Source organism: Coregonus clupeaformis, chromosome 24, assembly GCF_020615455.1.
Source record: "Coregonus clupeaformis isolate EN_2021a chromosome 24, ASM2061545v1, whole genome shotgun sequence".
NCBI classification, from domain to species: Eukaryota; Metazoa; Chordata; class Actinopteri; order Salmoniformes; family Salmonidae; genus Coregonus; species Coregonus clupeaformis.
Window position 1 is genome coordinate 23,281,142 of NC_059215.1, and position 23,974 is coordinate 23,305,115.

At 42.0% G+C, this 23,974-nt stretch overlaps 2 protein-coding genes across 4 annotated transcripts in view; one reads left to right on the forward strand and one right to left on the reverse strand.

Moving 5' to 3' along the window:
* Positions 1-187: 187 nt before the first annotated feature.
* Positions 188-12,688, reverse strand: LOC121538442. The gene is made up of 9 exons (XM_041846452.1): positions 12,520-12,688; positions 11,086-11,182; positions 10,577-10,748; positions 10,189-10,337; positions 8,155-8,331; positions 5,864-5,980; positions 4,437-4,523; positions 4,183-4,330; positions 188-1,200 (listed from the first exon to the last, which is right to left on the reverse strand). Exons 1-9 carry the CDS (start codon positions 12,531-12,533, stop codon positions 1,178-1,180), a joined length of 984 nt encoding a protein of 327 aa, XP_041702386.1. The 5' UTR covers positions 12,534-12,688; the 3' UTR covers positions 188-1,177.
* Positions 11,975-23,974, forward strand: part of LOC121538441 (solute carrier family 35 member E2A) — a 32,481-nt gene continuing 20,481 nt past the window's right edge. The window contains exons 1-2 of one of the 3 annotated variants that reach the window (XM_041846449.2): positions 11,975-12,106; positions 17,475-17,562. The gene's annotated coding sequence lies outside the window, so the exon portion shown is untranslated. Of the gene's footprint in view, positions 12,107-15,602; positions 15,759-17,474; positions 17,563-23,974 lie in introns of those variants that run through there. The other 2 variants (XM_041846448.2, XM_041846450.2) reach the window with 2 other exon arrangements.

Here is a 23,974-nt window from a genome sequence, read left to right on the forward strand (position 1 = left end):
TACGTTATTGTATTTCATGCATGTCAAGGTCACATGAATTTGACCCCTCTTTTTGTAAGTGACGGGAACAAGGAAAAAGACAGCATAACATGCTTTATTACTTATTGAATATTTGAGGAAGTAAGCTCTTTCCCAGCAGTTCACTTCTCTTCCAATTTTTTTTATTATTAAGGAGTTTACTGCAACACTTGTTTCGTCATTTTATTGAGAACCTGCAGTTTACAAAAACACAATAATGGGTTGTCAACCAATCAATAAAGTGCAGCAAAAACCTATAAAGATAATGTTCACTGGCTTTCAACAATGATTAATTAATGATAGATTAAAAATCATTTCAACCTAAGATATTCAGTGCAGTGCATAGACAATGGACATATCAAGAGAAGTTAATACATAGGAACATACTACTGTATATAAAATAATACATCTTGTTCACCAAAACAGATAAAAAAAAAAAAATCTAATGCAAATAGAAAGTTAGCAGTATAAAATCTCTCAAATAAACCATTTCATAGACAGGGCACCATTTCCAATGGATGTATTAGAATACCACTGCATATTTTCTTTGGTTTATATTACTACAAGCACACTTTGAATAATAAGGTAAAAGTGATAATCCGTTGAAATGATTATGGTAAAAGCAAAGTGACCCTAAAAAGAAAATCGTTGTGCAGAATATCTGCATTGATTTACATACAGTAGCTCTTTCAGTGCTGTTTCAGAAGTTGGATTGTGCATGTGGCCTTGTAAACTGGTTCTCCAGACTCCAAAGAGCTTAACATCTCACTGTATATGTTGTAGGCACATTAAAGGGTAAGCATTATCCAACATACTGAGGTGAATCCTCCAGAAGTAGGCAAAATGTGATGAAAGTAACCGTGTGTCGTAGACTCATGTAATACATTAAATCAGTGGTGATCATCAGCTATCAAACATTGTAAACTGATTATTTTATACTTAAACTGTTAGTGAAGTATGACAGATACAGTAACTTACGTCTGTCACATGCAGTGAAATTATCTTTAGTAAAAACAGACCAGTCCAACGGCCATTTGAGGGCAATTCCCTCTAGATCCTAACTTCAAACATTGGTCAGTACCAGAGTTGTTACAAAATTGAGAAATTGTTGCTGATCCGTCTTGTGTAACCGTAGCCACTTCCTTCTCATGACAGCATCTTACTGCTTGTCCGATGAAAACACTGGAGAGAGAGAAACATGAAAGTACCCTGATTAGCTAGTCTCATACCCTTTACAGACAGATTTACGGTATGTTGCCTGTAAAAAAATATATAAATCAGGCAATGTTTTTTAGCACCTAATTCATACAGTCCCATTTATTAATTTGTTTTAGGCATTTCCTAAGAAACATAATACTAATAAAATGAATTTTCAAAAGAATAAAATTGCATATTTAAAGTTTAATTATGTTACTGCTCTGTGCAGCCTATAGTACGCCATGCACATGAAATCCATAGTTATTTTCTTAATTAAAACAGACACTGGACCTCCCGAGTGGCGCAGCGGTCTAAGGCAGTGCTAGAGGCGTCACTACAGACCCGGGTTCGATCCCAGGCTGTATCACAACCGGCTGTGGTCGGGAGTCCCATAGGGCTTTACTTGACTCATCGCGTTCTAGCGACTCCTTGTGGCGGGCCGGGTGCCTGTAGGCTGACCTCGGTCATCAGTTGAACAGTGTTTCCTCCAACACATTGGTGCGGCTGGCTTCCGGGTTAAGCGGGCGGGTGTTAAGAAGTGTGGCTTGGCGGGTCATGTTTCGGAGGACGCATGACTCGACCTTCACCTCCCGAGGAGCCTATTGGGGAGTTGCAGCGATGAGACAAGATCGAAATTGGGGACACTGCATGGTCAATCCGACATCTGCATTGGCTGTACAGCCTTTACGGTGATACGACCTCTGCAGAAGTCAGGGCATTCATGCTTCGCAGAGCGGTTGTGACGGAAGTAAGTTTGTGTTTTATGCAGGACCTCCTGCCCCCACCTACCGTCAACCAATCATGTCAATGCGGAGCTATATGGAGTCCTCCACATTGTTAAAACATTTGGGAAGCACACGGCGATCCGGTATGGAGCTCAATTTGGCCTCTGCAAGCCTCCGGGGGCTCCGCAATTGTGTCACACCCTCCGTACAGAGCCTCTGGATCGCATCGCTGGAGCAAGCGTAAATTGGCTTTACATAGGCAGAGCTTTACCGCAATCATGACTTGGTCGGTTGGCAGAAATAAAAGTAGAGACTGTCGCCGGCAAAACCTTTTCATACAGTGGGGAAAAAAAGTATTTAGTCAGCCACCAATTGTGCAAGTTCTCCCACTTAAAAAGATGAGAGAGGCCTGTAAAAAGATGAGAGAGGCCTGTAATTTTCATCATAGGTACACGTCAACTATGACAGACAAAATGAGAATTTTTTTTCCAGAAAATCACATTGTAGGATTTTTAATGAATTTATTTGCAAATTATGGTGGAAAATAAGTATTTGGTCAATAACAAAAGTTTCTCAATACTTTGTTATATTCCATTTGTTGGCAATGACACAGGTCAAACGTTTTCTGTAAGTCTTCACAAGGTTTTCACACACTGTTGCTGGTATTTTGGCCCATTCCTCCATGCAGATCTCCTCTAGAGCAGTGATGTTTTGGGGCTGTCGCTGGGCAACACGGACTTTCAACTCCCTCCAAAGATTTTCTATGGGGTTGAGATCTGGAGACTGGCTAGGCCACTCCAGGACCTTGAAATGCTTCTTACGAAGCCACTCCTTCGTTGCCCGGGCGGTGTGTTTGGGATCATTGTCATGCTAAAAGACCCAGCCACGTTTCATCTTCAATGCCCTTGCTGATGGAAGTAGGTTTTCCCTCAAAATCTCACGATACATGGCCCCATTCATTCTTTCCTTTACACGGATCAGTCGTCCTGGTCCCTTTGCAGAAAAACAGCCCCAAAGCATGATGTTTCTACCCCCATGCTTCACAGTAGGTATGGTGTTCTTTGGATGCAACTCAGCATTCTTTGTCCTCCAAACACGACGAGTTGAGTTTTTACCAAAAAGTTATATTTTGGTTTCATCTGACCATATCACATTCTCCCAATCCTCTTCTGGATCATCCAAATGCACTCTAGCAAACTTCAGACGGGCCTGGACATGTACTGGCTTAAGCAGGGGGACACGTCTTGCACTGCAGGATTTGAGTCCCTGGTGGCGTAGTGTGTTACTGATGGTAGGCTTTGTTACTTTGGTCCCAGCTCTCTGCAGGTCATTCACTAGGTCCCCCCGTGTGGTTCTGGGATTTTTGCTCACCGTTCTTGTGATAATTTTGACCCCCCCGGGGTGAGATCTTGCGTGGAGCCCCAGATCGAGGGAGATTATCAGTGGTCTTGTATGTCTTCCATTTCCTAATAATTGCTCCCACAGTTGATTTCTTCAAACCAAGCTGCTTACCTATTGCAGATTCAGTCTTCCCAGCCTGGTGCAGGTCTACAATTTTGTTTCTGGTGTCCTTTGACAGCTCTTTGGTCTTGGCCATAGTGGAGTTTGGAGTGTGACTGTTTGAGGTTGTGGACAGGTGTCTTTTATACTGATAACAAGTTAAAACAGGTGCCATTAATACAGGTAACGAGTGGAGGACAGAGGAGCCTCTTAAAGAAGAAGTTACAGGTCTGTGAGAGCCAGAAATCTTGCTTGTTTGTAGGTGACCAAATACTTATTTTCCACCATAATTTGCAAATAAATTCATTAAAAATCCTACAATGTGATTTTCTGGAAAAAAAATTCTCATTTTGTCTGTCATAGTTGACGTGTACCTATAATGAAAATTACAGGCCTCTCTCATCTTTTTAAGTGGGAGAACTTGCACAATTGGTGGCTGACTAAATACTTTTTTTCCCCACTGTATATAAAGGAAAGTTGAAGGAGTTGGAAAGGTGTATCACACAGTCAACACAAACAAGTAGTTGAAGGTCTGTTTCACGATTTCAGTCAGAAGTTCTTGGAATGACTGTTTTACTGTGCCCATAACAAAAAAGTGTTAATACAAATGCTCCTTCAATGTGTCAAAACATTGAATGTTTGTGTCGTCTATGAGCCTTGTTCTAGTCTAGCCTGAGTATACTGACCCCTTGTAAACAGAGTGGAACAGGTGAAGGAAAAATACAGGCAGTACTCTACTCACTCCTCTCCCTCAGGCCCTGGCCGAAGCTGCGCGCCAATCGGAAGAGAGACCCGAAAAGCACGCCTTTGATCAGCACTGAGATCACCGCTCCAGTCACAGCAGCGGCCTCCAGTGTATACGTCTTGTCCTGCCCCCAATGTGCACTGATCTGAAATCAGAAGACCATATGAAGTCCATCTCAGAGCAACCATCCACCATAATTTCCCTAAAGACCTGATTTGGGATCAGTTCAACCACTGGCTTTCACAGCTCACCCTGTACATCAGGTACACAAAGTAGGCCACCTCCGGCACATTCTGAAGGACAAAGACCCAAACCAGCAACTTGGCTTCTTTTAAAACCTGGAACAAAGGACAGATAAACCTGTTTTACATGATGTACAGTTGAAGTCAGAGGTTTACATACACCTTAGCCAAATACATGTAAACTCAGTTTTTCACAATTCCTGACATCTAATCCTAGTAAAAATTCCCTGTCTTAGGTCAGTTAGGATCACCACTTTATTTTAAGAATGTGAAATGTCAGAATAATAGTAGAGAGAATGATTTATTTCAGCTTTTATTTCTTTCATCACATTCCCACTGGGTAAGAAGTTTACATACACTCAATTAGTATTTGGTAGCATTGCCTTTAAATTGTTTAACTTGGGTCAAACGTTTCAGGTAGCCTTCCACAAGCTTCCCACAATAAGGTGGGTGACTTTTGGCCCATTCCTCCTGACAAAGCTGGTGTAACTGAGTCAGGTTTGTAGGCCTCCTTGCTCGCACACGCTTTTTCAGTGGTCCCATGGTGTTTATACTTGCATACTATTGTTTGTACAGATGAACGTGTTACCTTCAGGCGTTTGGAAATTGCTCCCAAGGATGAACCAGATTTGTGGAGGTCTACAAAAAAATTTCTGAGGTCTTGGCTGATTTCTTTTGATTTTCCCATGATGTCAAGCAAAGAGGCACTGAGTTTGAAGGTAGGCCTTGAAATACATCCACAGGTACACCTCCAACTGACTCAAATGATGTCAATTAGCCTATCAGAAGCTTCTAAAGCCATGACATCATTTTCTGGAATTTTCCAAGATGTTAAAGGCACAGTCAACTTAGTGTATGTAAACTTCTGACCTACTGGAATTGTGATACAGTGAATTATAAGTAAAATAATCTGTCTGTAAACAATTGTTGGAAAAATTACTTGTGTCATGCACATAGTAGATGTCCTAACAGACTTGCCAAAACTATAGTTTGTTAACAAGAAACAAGCTTTAATGACTCCAACCTAAGTGTATGTAATACTATAATATAATATAATATGCCATTTAGCAGACACTTTTATCCAAAGCGACTTACAGTCATGTGTGCATACATTTTTACGTATGGGTGGTCCCGGGGATCGAACCTACTACCCTGGCGTTACAAGCGCCATGGTCAGAAGTGCTCTACCAATTGAGCTACAGAGGACCACTTCCGACTTCAACTGTATGCGCTTCATAAGTGCTTACAGGTTAACATAATTATTTCCACCACCCTTCCTTTAATTGAGTTCACATACTTTATGAATAGTATCGTGTAGTCTTTCATTGTGAAATATTTATGTTCTATTCTTTACATACTCATACTGTTTATGCACTTGTGCAGTGCACCCTAATTATTAGATTACATATTTTATTATCTTGATATTTGTTACTCACTGCGATAGCCCCCATGGCTGCGGTAAGGCAGGCCCAGACCACTCCAAAGCCCAGGATGATGCTGTTCGTGAAGGACATGGTTGTGCCTGACGTCATAATCAGTATGCAAAGGCACAGCTGACAGAGAAACAGCAAAACCAGCCACAGGTTATACCAACTATCAATCCAGTACAGCTCCATCCCAAAGACCCTGATGTATGAATGACCCTAATATAAAGGATGATAGTAAAAAGCTTTAGAGCACCTTAAATAAATAAAAATACAAAAAGGCAAACTCCGCTCCATCATTCATTGAATCAAATGGCTAATTCATAACAAAACCCACTGATATTGCCAACTACTTGAATTATTTTTTTCATTGGCAAGATTAGCAAATTTAGGCATGACATGCAAACACAAATTCTGAACATACACATCAATACATAACTGACCAAATTATGAAAGACAAACATTGTAATTTTGAATTCTGTAAATTGTGTGTGGAAGAGCTGAACAAATGGTTGTCTATCAACAATGGCAAGCCACCTGGGTCTGACAACTTGGATGGAAAATTAGAGGATGGTAGCGGACTATATTGCCACCTCTTCAATCTAAGCCTACAGTTAAGTGTGTGCCCTCAGACCTGGAGGGAAGCAAAAGTCATTCCGCTACCCAAGTATAGCAAGGCACCCTTTAATGGCTCAAACAGCTAACCAATCAACCGGTTGCCAACCCTTAGTAAACTTTTGGGAAAAAATGTGTTTGACCAGATACAATGCTATTTCACAGTAAACAAATTAACAACTGACTTTCGGCACGCTGATAGGGAAGGGCACTCAACATGTACGGCACTTACACAAATGACTGATGATTGGCTGAAAGAAATGGATAATACGATTGTTGGAGCTGTTTTGTTAGACTTCAGTGCAGCTTTTGACATTATCGATCATAATCTGCTACTGGAAAAACTTGTGTGTTATGATTTTACATCCCCTGCTATATCGTGGATCAAGAGTTCTGTCTAACAGAACACAAAGGGTGTTTTTTAATGGAAGCCTCTCCAACAATCCATGTAGAGTCGGGTATTCCCCAGGATAGCTGTTTAGGCCCCTTACTTTGTTCAATCTTTACTAATGACCTGGCTCTGAGTAAAGCCTGTGTGTCTATGTATGCTGATGACTCAACACTATGCACGTCAGCTACCACAGCAAGTAAAATCACTGCAATACTTAAAGAGCTGCAGTCAGTTTTAGAATGGGTGGCAAGTAATAAGCTAGTCCTAAATATTTTAAATACTAAAAGCATTATATCTGGGACAAATCATTCACTAAAACCTAAACTAAATCGTGTAATGAAGAATGTGAAAATTGAGCAAGTTGAGCAGACTAAACTGCATGGTGTAACCCTGGATTGTAAACTGTCATGGTCAAAACATATTGATGCAACGGTAGCTAAGATGGTGAGAGTTCTGTCCGTAATAAAGCGATACTCTGCTTTCTTGACATTGCTATCAACAAAACAAGTCTTACAGGCTCAAGTTGTCGCACCTGGACTACTGCCCAGTCATATCGTCAAGTGCCACAAAGAGGGACAAAGGCAAATTACAGTTGGCCCAGAACAGAGCAGCATGGCTGGCCCTTAAATGTACACATAGATCTAATATCAATGACATGCATGTCAATCTCTCCTGGCTCGAAGTAGAGGAGAGATTGACTGCATCACTACTTGTCTTTGTGAGAGGTATAGACATGTTGAAAGCACAGAGCTGTCTGTTTAAACTACTAGCACACAGCTCAGACACCCCTGCATACCCCACAAGACATGCCACCAGAGGTCTCTTCACAGTCCCCAAGTCCAGAAAAGACTCTGGAAAACACACAGTACTACACAGAGCCATGACTACATGGAACTCTATTCCACATCAAGTAACTCTTGCAAGCAGTAAAATCAGGTTTTAAAAAACATACAAAAACGACACCTTATGGAACAACGCAGACTGTGAAGAGACACACACAAGCACATGTATGGTGGTATTATAAATGTATTGTAGATATGTAGTGGTGTAGTAATGTTACATGTACTGTTTTATTTTTGCCTTAATTTGTTTGGACCCCAGGAATAGTAGCTGCTGCCTTGGCAGCAGCTAATGGGGATCCTTATAAATACAAAAAAATACCCTGAAGTCAATCATACATATCTGCACCACAGATGCTCAGTGTCGAGGCAACAGATCATGTTAGAATGGTGCCATCTGTCAGAAGAAAATGGTTGTCGGTTGTCAGTATTATGACGCATGTGGAATGTGGCGGTACCTGGGCCTGTAGATCAAAGGTGACCATGGAGAAGCACAGGTTGATCAGGAAGTACTGCTCCTGGAGGCTCTCCAGAGCTCCGCCCACCCGGAAGGCCATCATGTTGGGCCTTTGGATGAGCAGCGTGGCGCACAGGACATGGACCATGCCTACACACAGGATGCACACAAACCGTACCTGCCACACAAGCACACACACCGATTAACTACTGCAGCTACTCAAACCGCACCTGTGACATAAGCACATGCACAATCATATCTGGTCACAATTGAGCCGTGTTCAGTAGGGAGAAAATGTTTTGAAACAGGGAGGTACTACCTGAACTTGTCCAATGAGAACACAGATTGTTGTTTTCCGTTGCAAAACACTTTGCTACGGTATACCCTACTGAACATGACCCTGGATTAGACATACAGTGGGGGAAAAAAGTATTTAGTCAGCCACCAATTGTGCAAGTTCTCCCACTTAAAAAGATGAGAGAGGCCTGTAATTTTCATCATAGGTACACGTCAACTATGACAGACAAATTGAGGAAAAAATTTCCAGAAAATCACATTGTAGGATTTTTAATGATTTTATTTGCAAATTATGGTGGAAAATAAGTATTTGGTCACCTACAAACAAGGAAGATTTCTGGCTCTCACAGACTTGTAACTTCTTCTTTAAGAGGCTCCTCTGTCCTCCACTCGTTACCTGTATTAATGGCACCTGTTTGAACTTGTTATCAGTATAAAAGACACCTGTCCACAACCTCAAACAATCACACTCCAAACTCCACTATGGCCAAGACCAAAGAGCTGTCAGAGGACACCAGAAACAAAATTGTAGACCTGCACCAGGCTGGGAAGACTGAATCTGCAATAGGTAAGCAGCTTGGTTTGAAGAAATCAACTGTGGGAGCAATTATTAGGAAATGGAAGACATACAAGACCACTGATAATCTCCCTCGATCTGGGGCTCCACGCAAGATCTCACCCCGTGGGGTCAAAATTATCACAAGAACGGTGAGCAAAAATCCCAGAACCACACGGGGGGACCTAGTGAATGACCTGCAGAGAGCTGGGACCAAAGTAACAAAGCCTACCATCAGTAACACACTACGCCGCCAGGGACTCAAATCCTGCAGTGCCAGACTGTCCCCCTGCTTAAGCCAGCACATGTCCAGGCCCGTCTGAAGTTTGCTAGAGTGCATTTGGATGATCCAGAAGAGGATTGGGAGAATGTCATATGGTCAGATGAAACCAAAATATAACTTTTTGGTAAAAACTCAACTCGTCGTGTTTGGAGGACAAAGAATGCTGAGTTGCATCCAAATAACACCATACCTACTGTGAAGCATGGGGGTGGAAACATCATGCTTTGGGGCTGTTTTTCTGCAAAGGGACCAGGACGACTGATCAGTGTAAAGGAAAGAATGAATGGGGCCATGTATCGTGATATTTTGAGTGAAAACCTCCTTCCATCAGCAAGGGCATTGAAGATGAAACGTGGCTGGGTCTTTCAGCATGACGATGATCCCAAACACACCGCCCGGGCAACGAAGGAGTGGCTTCGTAAGAAGCATTTCAAGGTCCTGGAGTGGCCTAGCCAGTCTCCAGATCTCAACCCCATAGAAAATCTTTGGAGGGAGTTGAAAGTCCGTGTTGCCCTGCTCTAGAGGAGATCTGCATGGAGGAATGGGCCAAAATACCAGCACCAGTGTGTGAAAACCTTGTGAAGACTTACAGTAAACGTTTGACCTGTGTCATTGCCAACAAAGGGTATATAACAAAGTATTGAGAAAGTTTTGTTATTGACCAAATACTTATTTTCCACCATAATTTGCAAATAAATTCATTAAAAATCCTACAATGTGATTTTCTGGAGAAAAAAAATCTAATTTTGTCTGTCATAGTTGACGTGTACCTATGATGAAAATTACAGGCCTCTCTCATCTTTTTAAGTGGGAGAACTTGCACAATTGGTGGCTGACTAAATACTTTTTTTCCCCACTGTAGGAGTTGGTTTAATTTTGTCAGTCCACATGCAACGTACCAGAAGCAGGTCCTTTCTATCCTGGACAGGGAGCACCATGAAGTTGACCACAGACCGCATCATGACCACCAACACACTGAGGACAAACACTATCAACTCTTGCCTGTTCTCCTGCAGGATGCCCCTAGTGATGTAGTATATGCAGAACACTGGAGAAACATAAAGAAGACTGTGTGTGATACAGTATTGGTGTAGGCGGCATAATCAGGATTTAACCATAGCACACAATGTTGTCATGGGGTGAGCCGAGTTGGGGATTGCATTTATTTTCTCTGAACTTTTCATTATGTGTTCATGTCTGGACACAGTAAGGAGTTGGCACTCTGTTGATTACATCATTAGTTAACAATCCATTTCTATCACCCCTAATGTAAGACATGCCACTTACAAATTCCAACCAGTTGGATGAGGGATACAGTGAAGTCGTCCTCATAGCTGTACGTTGCCATGCTTTGCCTGTAGATGTTTGTCAGTGTGAGGGCAAATAGTGCCAGTAGAGAGGCGATGGTGAAGCAGAAGTAAAGCTTCACCAAGCATGACAGCTCTGACCAAGGCTTTATCTGTGGGGAGGAGAAAGCAAAGCATATAAGCTTTCTTTAGTCACAGACACCTAGGGCCCTTTTAAATCAAAACGGGTGCAAATTCCTGAGTAAGACAAAGGAACATTCTTCTTGTGCTGTGAAAATGTAGCCTACATTCTTATTCATGTGATAAGAGAAAATGTTTTACTGAGAGACACAAAAAGGAACTTATCTTTATAGGAATTCAAAGGTTTTCTGCAGTGCAGGAAGAATGTTGAAATGAAATTCTGGTTCCCAATTCAAGCAATAGCTAGAATAGATAAATGTGACAATGTCTACTCTGTGTAAAATGAGAACAATTGGGACGTATACTGACCGGGCCACATGGCGTTGGGATCAGTTCCTGGTGCCTTGGTCTCAGGTTTGGGGATGGGAGATCTGAGCCCTCCCACGGCTGATTGCTCAACAGTGGACTGAAATAGAAATATATGTGGATATTAGTTACTGTGCAAGATGCTAATAGGTTCAAATTCAATGGCTGATATACGCATAATATGTAATATTCATTGATCTATGATGAGATACAGGTAACTGCCAAAATCAAGGAAACCCCAACATAAAGTGTCTTAATAGGGCATTGGGCCACCACGAGCCAGAACGGCTTCAATGCACCTTGGCATAGATTCTACAAGGGTCTGGAACTCTATTGGAGGGATGTGACACCATTATTCCATGAGAAATTCAGTTATTTTGTGTTTTGTTGATGGTGGTGGAAAATGCTGTTTCAGGCACCGCTCCAGAATTTCCCATAAGTGTTCAATTGGGTTGAGATCTGGTGACTGAGACGGCCATGGCATTGGGTTTACAAGATATGTGTCGGAAAACGTACCTCAATGCAGAGATGGGATATGCCACTGTACTCAATTTGATCTTTATCCACACTGATACATCGAGAAGATTGAAATACTGCTAGTTTTCCCAGAAAACTGCCCTTTTCTTCAGGACACACGTTTCACGCCACTTCGATACAAAGTGATTTTTGTAGCAGGTTAGGAGAGCATTTTCGCCAACCCTAACTATTTTCTTAACCTTAACCGTAGTCTGCTACGAAAAAGTAACTTCGGTATCGAAGTGGCGTGAAAAGCGTGTTTCCCATTTCCTTCCTCATGCTAGCTAGCAGTAGCCACCGCAGCCATTTTGGAATGGCAGTATCAGCCAATCAGCACCTTTGTTGTTCAATGCAACGTGCCATTCCATAATGGCTACTGTGGCTACTGCTAGAGGACGAAAAGGTCAGTTTTCTGGGAAAACTAGCAGTATTTCAATGTTCTCGATGGAGCTGTGTGGACAAAGGTAAAAATGTGGAATACAGTGGCATATCCCATCCCTGCATTGAGGTACGTTTTCAGACCTATATCTTGCACCTGCTCCAAGTGTCTTATGCCGCTATCAAGTCATGTCAAACTGGGGCTCTCCGATTAAAATTAACTTTAGTTGTTTGTGTAGACCTTCCCATTGGTTGATTCTGATACCTATGTGGGAAACTCGGGATCCGACTCTTCTGCCAAGGTTAGCAAGTTGGCCATTTCCGAGTTTCTGACATGGCATTAATGTAACAATGATTGAGGTCCGACCCCAGTGCAACTCAGTGTAAACAAGCCTAATGGTAGGGTTGGTATCTTCTGGCAATGGACACACCAAACGAAAGAATGTTGGAAACGGAACTAAAATCACATCTCACATACTGTCACTAAACTTACACTACATCGATTATTGTAATTATGTTAATGTGTCGAGCTCATCAACTCACCGTATCTCGTCCATTTTTAAGTGAAACAGCAACTAGATAATCGTGTTCTTGATGTTTCTACATCTCCGCAAGCAAGCCCACATTGGCTGCTAAAATTCAAATTTATTCACGCCACATCTTCTTTGGGTTTTAATGGCGGTGTGCAAACCATAACCCCACAGTTCCGCTTACAAGTGTATATGTCTGACGTCATTCTGAGATCTATTCAGCATGCATAACATGCACGTACTTGTTTGAAAACAGGGGTCCTTTCGATATCATAATAATAGTCAATAGTGAATGTTTTAGAACAGGAATGGTGCTGAACACTGTACGATGATTTGTTTCGGGGTTTTTTTTAGCACAACGGCTTAAAATACACTTTGCATTCGCAAACCAGTAAAGATTTGCTAACTCTGCATTCATCTCAACCATCGAAACGTTACATCTTGAACACACCCCTGATGAGGTTGCACGGGAAATGTTTGGCCACAAGGGGGCATAATGACTCCCCAAGCCACTGATCAATGCATTGGACATTGTAAACAAAGACAATACAAACGTAGCCAAATCAAATCAAAATTGTATTTGCCACATGCACCGAATACAACAGGTGTAGACCTTACAGTGAAATGCTTACTTACAAGCCCTTAACCAACAATGCAATTAAGAAAAAAAAAGTGTTAAGTAAAAAATAATTAATTAAAGAGCAGCAGTAAAATAATTAACAGTTGGAAGGCTATATACAGGGGGTACCGGTACAGAGTAGAGGTAGTTGAGGTAATATGTACATGTGGGTAGAGTTAAAGTGACTATACACAGATAATAAACAGCGTAGCAGCAGCGTAAAAGAGGGGGTGGGGTGGGCAATGCAAATAGTCTGGGTAGCCATAATTAGCTGTTCAGGAGTCTTATGTCTTGGGGGTAGAAGCTGTTAAGAAGCCTTTTGGACCTAGACATGGCACTCCGGTACCGCTTGCCGTGCGGTAGCAGAGAGAACAGTCTATGAATAGGGTGGCTGGAGTCTTTGACAATTTTTAGGGCCTTCCTCTGACACCGCCTGGTATAGAGGTCCTGGATGGCAGGAAGCTTGGCCCGTACGCTCTGTAGTGCCTTGCGGTCAGAGGCCGAGCAGTTGCCATACCAGGCAGTGATGCAACCAGTCAGGATGCTCTCGATGGTGCAGCTGTAGAACTTTTTGAGGATCTGAGGACCCATACCAAATATTTTCAGTCTCCTGAGGGGAAATAGGCTTTGTCGTGCCCTCTTCACGACTGTCTTGGTGTGTTTGGCCCATGATAGTTTGTTGGTGATGTGGACACCAAGGAACTTGAATCTCTCAACCTGTTCCACTACAGCCCTGTCGATGAGAATGGGGGCGTGCTCAGTCCTCTTTTTTTTCCTGTAGTCCACAATCATCTCCTTTGTCTTGATCACGTTGAGGGAGAGGTTGTTATCCTGGCACCACACTGCCAGGTCTCTGACCTCATCCCTATAGGCTGATCAGGCCTACCACTGTCGTGTTGTCGGCAAACTTAATGATGGTGTTGGAGTCGTGCCTGGCCATGCAGTCATGGGTGAACAGGGAGTACAGGAGGGGTCTGAGCACGCAACCCTGAGGGGCCCCCGTGTTGAGGATCAGCGTGGCAGATGTGTTGTTACCTACCCTTACCACCTGGGGGCGGTCTGTCAGGAAGTCCAGGATCCAGTTGCAGAGGGAGGTGTTTAGTCCCAGGGTCCTTAGCTTAGTGATGAGCTTTGAGGGCACTATGGTGTTGAACGCTGAGCTGTAGTCAATGAATAGCATTCTCATGTAGGGGTTCCTCTTCTCCAGGTGGGAAAGGGCAGTGTGGAGTGCAATAGAGATTGCATCATCTGTTAATCTGTTGGGGCGCTATGCAAATTGAGTGGGTCTAGGGTTTCTGGGATAATGGTGTTGATGTGAGCCATGACCAGCTTTTCAAAGCACTTCATGGCTACAGGCATGAGTGCTACAGGTCGGTAGTCATTTAGGTAGGATATCTTAGTGTTCTTGGGCACAGGGACTATGGTGGTCTGCTTGAAACATGTTGGTATTACAGACTCAGTCAAGGATATGTTGAAAATATCAGTGAAGACACTTGCCATTGGTCAGCGGATGCTCGGAGTAATCCGTCTGGCCCTGCGGCCTTGTGAATGTTGACCTGCTTAAAAGTCTTACTCACATTGGCTACGGAGAGCGTGATCACATAGTCATCCGGGAACAGCTAATGCTCCCATGCATGCTTCAGTGTTGCTTGCCTCGAAGCAAGCATAGAAGTGATTTAGCTCGCCTGGTAGGGTCATGTCACTGGGCAGCTCGCGGCTGTGCTTCCCTTTGTAGTCTTTCAAGCCCTGCCACATCCGACGAGCGTCGGAGCTGGTGTAGTACGATTCAATCTTAGTCCTGTATTGACTCTTTGCCTGTTTGATGGTTCGTCGGATGGCATAACGGGATTTCTTATGAGCGTCCGGGTTAGAGTCCCGCTCCTTGAAAGCGGCAGCTCTACCCTTTAGCTCAGTGCAGATGTTGCCTGTAATCCATGGCTTCTGGTTGGGGTACGTACGTACAGTCACTGTGGGGACAACATCAGTGACTGATGTGGTGTACTCTTCAATGCTATTGGAAGAATCCCGGAACATTTTCCAGTCTGTGCTAGCAAAACAGTCCTGTAGCTTAGCATCTGCGTCATCTGACCACTTCCTTATTAACCGAGTAACTGGTGCTTCCTCCTTTAGTTTTTGCTTATAAGCAGGAATCAGGAGGATATAGTTCTGGTCAGATTTGCCAAATGGAGGGCGAGCTTTGTACGCGTCTCTGTGTGTGCAGTAAAGGTGGTCTAGAGTTTTTTTTTTTTCCCTCTGGTTGCACATTTAACATGCTGGTAGAACGGGTTTAAGTTTCCCTGCCAACGCTAAACTCCGTGAAAGTAATTGAAAGTCCAACAAGCGGGGGTGGTGTCTGGTCGTCACTAGTTACTACAGCTACAAATTCATAAACCCCGCCTATTTAAACAATTATCTTCTTAATATCCGTTTTATAACCTAACCACACTGCTAACCTTATGCCTAACCATGACCTCAAATTAAGACCAAAAAGCTTATCTTTGTTTTTATAAATGTTTACCATAGCCAATTTTGACTTTGTGGCTGTGGTAACCGTGGTGTCCTCATGCTAGCGACTGTTTTGAACTCGAATACCAGAAATCGGAGTTGCATAGCTAACTTGGTGGCACCACTTGGTAAGATAATTCCCATATTTACTGCATCTACAACCTGAGTTTAATAGCCGTTCTGAAAGAAAATAAATATTCTACCAATGTACAGCCCGTTCATTAATTCAATGAATGAGAATGTTTTGAGCAGGCTATTTGAGACACAAGCATATTCACTTTTAGCTAGCTAGCTAACCTGCTGGTGAATTTTGCTTGTCAACTAATGTTACAGTAGTTAGGTAGTTCGTTTGTCAAATAGTAAACTAGTTAGCTAACGTTAAATACTTGCCAACCAACTGTGCCGTTTTAGCTAGCTTTTGTTTGTGTCAAATGAGCGAAAACATGATGAGCGAGGATGCCAGAGGCGGCATTAGGAATATTTAAAATATTTCAGCTTTAGGTATTCATATGTAACCTGGCATTTAAACTGGCTTGTACGTATTTATTAGTGGTTTCTATAGAAATAAAGATCTAGGCTACTTTAACTACACCGACCTTTGCACCACTCCTGCCTTTTAATCGCCATGTGGATCTGATTTATTACTTTCGTGCACTGTCAGAAGCTTGTGCCCGGCAGTATTGCCTGTAATGTCTAGTGTAGCATTGTTTAACTACAACCTACTCACTAATGAAGGCTCTTTTCTATACATGGGTTGAGTAACTTTGATGCCTCAGAACAGGGGTTCTCAAAGTGGGGTCCGCGCATAGCTGCAGGAAGAAGTTTGGGGTGGGGGTGCTGCGATTTCTTTCGCCGCAGATGGTGTGGTGGGTGGTGCTGAGAATGTTTTGTCAACGGGTGGGGGGGCTGCGCTTTCGCTGCAGACTGCTAAATTAGTTGCTAATACAGGACTATTAAAGAGCCAGTGCACTACTTAAAATATGATTTATTTTATTTATTTATTCTGATTTTTCAGGGGGTGCTGCAGCACCCTTATTTCCCGCGACTATTCGGTGCACGGAGGTACAGCATGGGGTCCACCTCCAGATCTAATAAAAAAATATATATATTTATAACATTTCTTTTTTTTTTATGAATATTACTACCAACAACACATTAAAAAATGTTGGCCAAGGGATCCGTGGAATAAGTTTAGAGGGTGTAATACAATTTAATATTATTACTTTACAATTTATGTAACCCTTGGTAGCTCTCAAAATCCTTCTTCTCCATATGTAGGGTTTTCAGTCATTACATTCGCCCACAATTGGCTCCGTGTACACTACGCCATTCATAGACGCTAACTACTTTAGCACATGTTGACAATAGAATCTTCTGAACAGGAGAGTTTTGTTAAGAGCCCTGACGCTTGCTCTAAACATTGAGACGAATCACTTGATCTACTCTTTTGGAAACATAGGGAATGTATCTTTCATATCAGCGTGAAATAATTTCCCAAAAGGTAAATTACTACACATCTTGTTAGGGTTAATGTTCCCACATGGCCGTATCGCCATTTTACAGCTCTTGTTTACGGAAGACAGACTGAAGACAGGCCTGTGCTAATTAGCTACCTAGTGTGCTCCGAACACCTGTGTGTTATGCCGTGTTCAGAACAACTAGGAACTCGGAAATCTCCAACATCCAACTTCAGAGCGTTCAAAACAACTGGGAACTCTGAGAAAAACCGATTTGAACAGTCATCCAACTCGGAATTCCAACTTGGAAACTCGGGCCTCTTTCTAGAGCTCTGACTTTCCAACCTGAAGATCACTGACGTCATGATTTTACCTCGTATTTTTCAGGGTTCCCAGTTGTTTTGAATGTGGGGAGGAAGTGTTGTTCGTCAACTGGAGGCACATACAGTGTATGGATCTGTGCAAAACTGCTACAGTAAGTATATATTTTTTTATTTGAAAGATTCTTTCTCGCTGACATGAAAGATAAAGGCCATATCAGCATATGTTTAGGAAAACTTGTAGAAAGCCATGATTATTGACGTTTCTAAACGTTAAAACACAGCTTCGGTGTTGTAGTTTACACAATAAAAAAAAAAAAAACACTTACTGTAGCAGTTTTGCACAGATCCAGTTGACGAACTACACTTCCTCCCCAGTTAGCTTACACACAGGTGTTCGGACCATGCAAAATAGCTAATTGGCACAGGTGGCGGCCTGTCTTCCGAGACAACAAAAAATAAGCAAAGCCAAGCATCACACAGTTCTGCTTCCTAAAGTCCCTTTCCCCTCTGTGTCTCACTCACTTAATTGCCTTCCGACACACGCGTGCTAAGGAAATAAAAGCCTATTAAAAACGTATCTAACTGATGGGATACACAAGCTGAATTCCTTGCCAAATGATGACAGTTTTATCACAAATTCTAAATGGACTGGTTGACTGAAATAGGGAAAATATGTGTTCCAACAATGAGCTGCAGTTTTCGAATAATTGCATCATTTTACAGTTGTCACTACTTACCACAGCCACACAGTCAAAATTGTCTATATCGTAACAATTCATGAAAACACATTTGCTTTTTGGTCTTAATTTAAGGTTCGGCATATGGTTCACAGTGGGGTTAGGTTTAAAATCAGATTTTAAGAAGCAAAATTGTAGAAACGGGCAGGGTTTATGACTTTGTGGCTGTTGTAACTAACGTCAGTGACGACCCTACTTTGCGAACTGCTAGTGGCATTTAGAATTGGTTAGGCTATTAGCCCCCTAAACATAGACCGGTTCCACACTGAAAATATGCAAAAATATTAGTTTGACAGAGAGCTTAGTTTCATCAGGCCTACTCAACAAACAGATGGCCTGGCCATAATTCATCCCCATGCAGTGTTCAATGTAGAATTGTTAATCCATTTAGAAAAATCCAAGGAAACAGGCATAATAACCTAAATAGAACGTCTGTATATCAAAAAGAAGACAGATTTTGAAAAATGTTTTTCAACTTGCCAAATTGAGCCCCGTTTTCACTCTTAAAGAATAACTTTTCTAGATGCCAGATGCGAATCACTTCTATTTTATTCTGTTATATACCATGGCATTGTTGAATACTCCTTTCTGATTGGCTTGAAGGGCATTCTAGAGTGTGCATTATTTCCCTATAACACACTGTATATTTGCACAGTAGAATTAAATGGCTATAGTTCATGTTGTTGTTGAATTCGGTTTTCATAATAGCAAGCTAGGACTGATGGTTTGGTAGCTAAGCTGGTAGAGCACGGCGCTTGTAACGCTAAGGTAGTGGGTTCAATCCCCGGGACCACCCATACACAAAAATGTAGGCACGCATGACTGTAAGTCGCTTTGGATAAAAGCTTCTGCTAAATGGCATATTATATTATTATTATTATTATTATAAACCACAGATAGCACAATGAACATCTTTGGCTAAACTAGCAAGTCTGTTTGTTTGGTTACCCCGGCAACTACTGTAGCTATCTAGTAAACTTGCTAGCTACTTCAGTGGATGTTGAACACATTTCTACGGCAAATTAACACATTTATAGTGGCAAATGTGTTAAATTATATCCATGGTATAAAAGGGATAATCAATGAGGGACTATGTGTTCTATGGAAAATAATGCAACTCTGTGGAAGGTCAGTTCCACTCCGCTAGAGCGTCGTGCAACACAGCTTCCACATCGTTCATTATTTTCCATAGAATGCATAGCCCCTCGTTGATCAGCTCTTACTTATTACATAATGTATTTTACTATAAAATAGGTGTTTTGACTGCGATAAGGGCTCGGAAATAAGAGCGTCTTGTCTGCTAAATTAACAAAACAAGGCTATGCCATTGCACAGCCGTAGGCTTCTACAAGCAAGCGTCACACTGCTGAAGTTACTACCTTTTTGAAGATTATGTTCCATGATATAATATAACCAGTTGATATTACAGTTTCAATAAATTGTTTTTTTTTATTGACTGAATATATATACATACACACACACAGTTGAAGTCGGAAGTTTACTTACACCTTAGCCAAATACATTTATACTCAGTTTTTCACAATTCCTGACATTTTAATCCTAATAAAAATTCCCTGTCTTAGGTCAGTTAGTATCACCACTTTATTTTAAGAATGTGAAATGTCAGAATAATAGTAGAGAGAATGATTTCTTTCAGCTTTTATTTCTTTCATCACATTCCCAGTGGGTCAGAAGTTTACATACACTCAATTAGTATTTGGTAGCATTGCCTTTAAATAGTTTAACTTGGGTCAAACATGTCGGGTAGCCTTCCACAAGCTTCCCACAATAAGTTGGGTGAATTTTGGCCCATTCCTCCTGACAGAGCTGGTGTAACTGAGTCAGGTTTGTAGGCCTCCTTGCTCACACACCTATTTTAAGTTCTGCCCACACATTTTCTATAGGATTGAAAACCGTAGTCTGGCTTTTTTATGGCAGTTTTGGAGCAGTGGCTTCTTCCTTGCTGAGCGGCAAGTCGGTTAGGACATCTACTTTGTGCATGACACAAGCAATCTTTCCAACAATTGTTTACTGACAGATTATTTCACTTATAATTCACTGTATCACAATTCCAGTGGGTCAGAAGTTTACATACACTAAGTTGACTGTGCCTTTAAACAGCTTGGCTTTAGAAGCTTCTGATAGGCTAATTACATTTTAGTCATTTAGCAGACGCTCTTATCCAGAGCGACTTACAGTTAGTGATTGCATACATTTTCATACTGGTCCCCCGTGGGAATCGAACCCACAACCCTGGCGTTGCAAGCGCCATGCTCTACCAATTGAGCTACACGGTTGGTCAATTGGGAGGTGTACCTGTGGATGTATTTCAAGGCCTACCTTCAAACTCAGTGCCTCTTTGCTTGACATCATGGGAAAATCAAAAGAAATCAGCCAAGACCTCAGACCGCTCAGGAAGGAGACGCGTTCTGTCTCCTAGAGATGAACGTACTTTGGTGCGAAAAGTGCAAATCAATCCCAGAACAACAGCAAAGGACCTTGTGAAGATGCTGGAGGAAACCGGTACAAAAGTATCTATATCCACAGTAAAATGAGTCCTATATCGACATAACCTGAAAGGCCGCTCAGCAAGGAAGAAGCCACTGCTCCAAAACTGCCATAAAAAAGCCAGACTACGGTTTGCAACTGCACATGGGGACAAAGATCGTACTTTTTGGAGAAATGTCCTCTGGTCTGATGAAACAAAAATAGAACTGTTTGGCCATAATGACCATCGTTATGTTTGGAGGAAAAAGGGGGCAGGCTTGCAAGCCGAAGAACACCATCCCAACCGTGAAGCAAGGGGGTGGCAGCATCATGCTGTGGGGGTGCTTTGCTGCAGGAGGGACTGGTGCACTTCTCATGATACCATTTATTTTGTGGAAGGAAAATGTATGTGGCTATAATGAAGCAAGATCTCAAGACGTCAGTCAGGAAGTTAAAGCTTGGTCGCAAATGGGTCTTCCAAATGGACAATGACCCCAAGCATACTTCCAAAGTTGTGGCAAAATGGCTTATGGACAACAAAGTCAAGGTATTGGAGTGGCCATCACAAAGCCCTGACCTCAACCCTATAGAACATTTGTGGGCAGAACGGAAAAAGCGTGTGTGAGCAAGGAGGCCTACAAACCTGACTCAGGTACACCAGCTCTGTCAGGAGGAATGGGCCAGAATTCACCCAACTTATTGTGGGAAGCTTGTGGGAGGCTACCCGACATGTTTGACCCAAGTTAAACTATTTAAAGGCAATGCTACCAAATACTAATTGAGTGTATGTAAACTTCTGACCCACTGGGAATGTGATGAAATTATTATTATTATTATGAAAGAAATTAAAGCTGAAATAAATCATTCTCTATACTATTATTCTGACATTTCACATTCTTAAAATAAAGTGGTGATCCTAACTGACCTAAGACAGGGAATTTTTACTAGGATTAAATGTCAGGAATTGTGAAAAACTGAGTTTAAATGTATTTGGCTAAGGTGTATGTAAACTTCCGACTTCAACTGTAAATTAACTTCCGTACTCAACTCAGGCAAATACAATATTACATTCACCAGACTTTTGAGAATGACATGATCTTATTAATTGAAAGAGAAAATGTGAGAGGGCTACGTCATCGACATAGGCTTTTCCAACCGTGAAATTATAGTGAGCTTCACCAACCAGGAATAGACAATGGGCTAGGCTACCAGTTGGCATCCGATGTGGACAATGCCGGGACAGTATTGATCATGGGCTTGCTTGTAAATTAGACCCGCCATCACTCAGTGAAAACCACCACTTTACATACACAATGCCACTTTCAGAGGAATTTAAGAATATAGTGGGTAATTTAGTTGTATGCCGATGTTGCCTGTCCAGTTGGTTTCCGCTAGGATGGGATGAAGAAAAGGTCAGTCGTCCTCTTCTCTCGACAGTAGTGCTATGAGGCCAGCAGGCTGAGTCCCGGAAGGTAAAGTCTATTAGAGCTGTTGTCATTATTTCTCTGATCACAGTCGGGATGTATTGTGAACTCAGTCCGTTGGTCTTGAATGAGCAACAGTGCATTCCGCAGGGTCCTCTGGAATGAATGCTTCTGTCCGAGTAGGATAGGTCCTCGTCAATAGGTGTTTGGCTACCAAGGAGATGGGACCGTTTGTTCGACGGGCGTGGCCGCACCTCACAGAAACTTGATCTAACGTCTGTTTGCAAGTCCTGTAATTTATAGGCATACTCACAGACGGCAGGCTCTGATAGGGCGTCACGGGACCAGAATTCAGCACATTTAGGTTCAGTGAGATTAATCTGACATTTCCTCATACATGTTCACAGAATGTTCCTTCTGTACAAAAACAGTTTAACAATCCCTATGATGTAGGGATGTTAACGGTTAACCGTTAATCGGTTAGCCGTCGAAATACATTTGACCGGCAATGCTTATCGGTCTAAGGTAATTTGCATAATTTTGTGGAATTAAATTGGCGCGTGTATATTTTCGTTAGTCGTCATGCATCTTATTTATAACACGCGCTCAGCATACAGAGCCTAGTTTGAGGAGTGGAATAGCCTACCACTTGTCAGATAGAGTAGCACCTCAAAAAGTCTGTAGGCTACTGGAGTGAAACCTGCTTTTGTAAGCCCAGTCATTGCGCAACAAATAACAATTCTAAATGCAATCGGGTGTTAAAAACTTTGGTGGCCACGATTTTAAAAATAGCTTTTTATTTCTCAATCTCAACTCGTAATTAAAACGCACCTCCCATTCGTCATTCAGGTGTATAGGCTATAGGCTATAGCCTGCCTACCGTTGACTATCAGCACTTTACCCACCACTTTGCAATGAGGCAGTATAATTGTTTGGAACCTGAATGTTTTACTTTACTTCAAATAATGAGGCATGTCTTACCTTGCATCAAAGTAGCCTTGCGAAAATCCATCTGTAGAAACGTGGAGGCAATTATTTTATAAAGACTTCCTCATGCCATTTAACCAGCATTTCTCTCCTGTTCTATTGGTTTTCATATCAACTTTATTTTGTTGTCCAGAAGCCAAAGGCACAATCCTAGTCATATTAGCAACCCATCATAGTTGTTGCTATTAGATTCCCCCTCTAAGTTTCTAACAGAGATTTTAATTTCTGTCAGAACTGCTCGCATTAGATTTAGAGCGGTGTTTTCAGCTAATTGCATTTTGGCAAATGTTCGAAAATGACGTTTTATTAGCTGCTTCATTACAGGAGTTGCATGTTCAATAATAGGCTATGGCCTTTTGAACTGTAGAACGGTAGGCTTGCTATTGTTGCATGTTTCCATTAAGCTCTTAATGAAAAATGTCCGGTCCTTGTAGGCATGCATAGTATCAGAGAGGAAGAGGCAAAGCCAGAGGTTTCACTCTCGCCAAAATCTGTCCAAAATAAGTCCATAGAAATCAAATAAAATCAAATTGTATTGGTCACATGCGCCGAATACAACAGGTGCAGACATTACAGTGAAATGCTTACTTACAGCCATTAACCAACAGTGCATTTATTTTTAACAAAAAAAGTAAAAATAAAACAACAACAAACAAAGTGTTGAGAAAAAAAAGAGCAGAAGTAAAATAAAGTAACAGTAGGGAGGCTATATATACAGGGGGGTACCGTTGCAGAGTCAATGTGCGGGGGCACCGGCTAGTTGAGGTAGTTGAGGTAATATGTACATGTGGGTAGAGTTAAAGTGACTATGCATAAATAATTAACAGAGTAGCAGCAGCGTAAAAAGGATGGGGTGGGGGGGCAGTGCAAATAGTCCGGGTAGCCATGATTAGCTGTTCAGGAGTCTTATGGCTTGGGGGTAGAAGCTG

What these genes read in the sequence shown, in the direction of transcription:
- LOC121538442 (XM_041846452.1), bottom strand. An exon ending in CATCCAACTGGTTGGAATTT is followed by an intron (nt 10,338 to 10,576) that starts GTAAGTGGCATG and finishes ATGTTTCTCCAG; the next exon opens with TGTTCTGCATATACTACATC. An exon ending in CAGCCATGGGGGCTATCGCA is followed by an intron (nt 4,524 to 5,863) that starts GTGAGTAACAAA and finishes CCTTTGTTCCAG; the next exon opens with GTTTTAAAAGAAGCCAAGTT.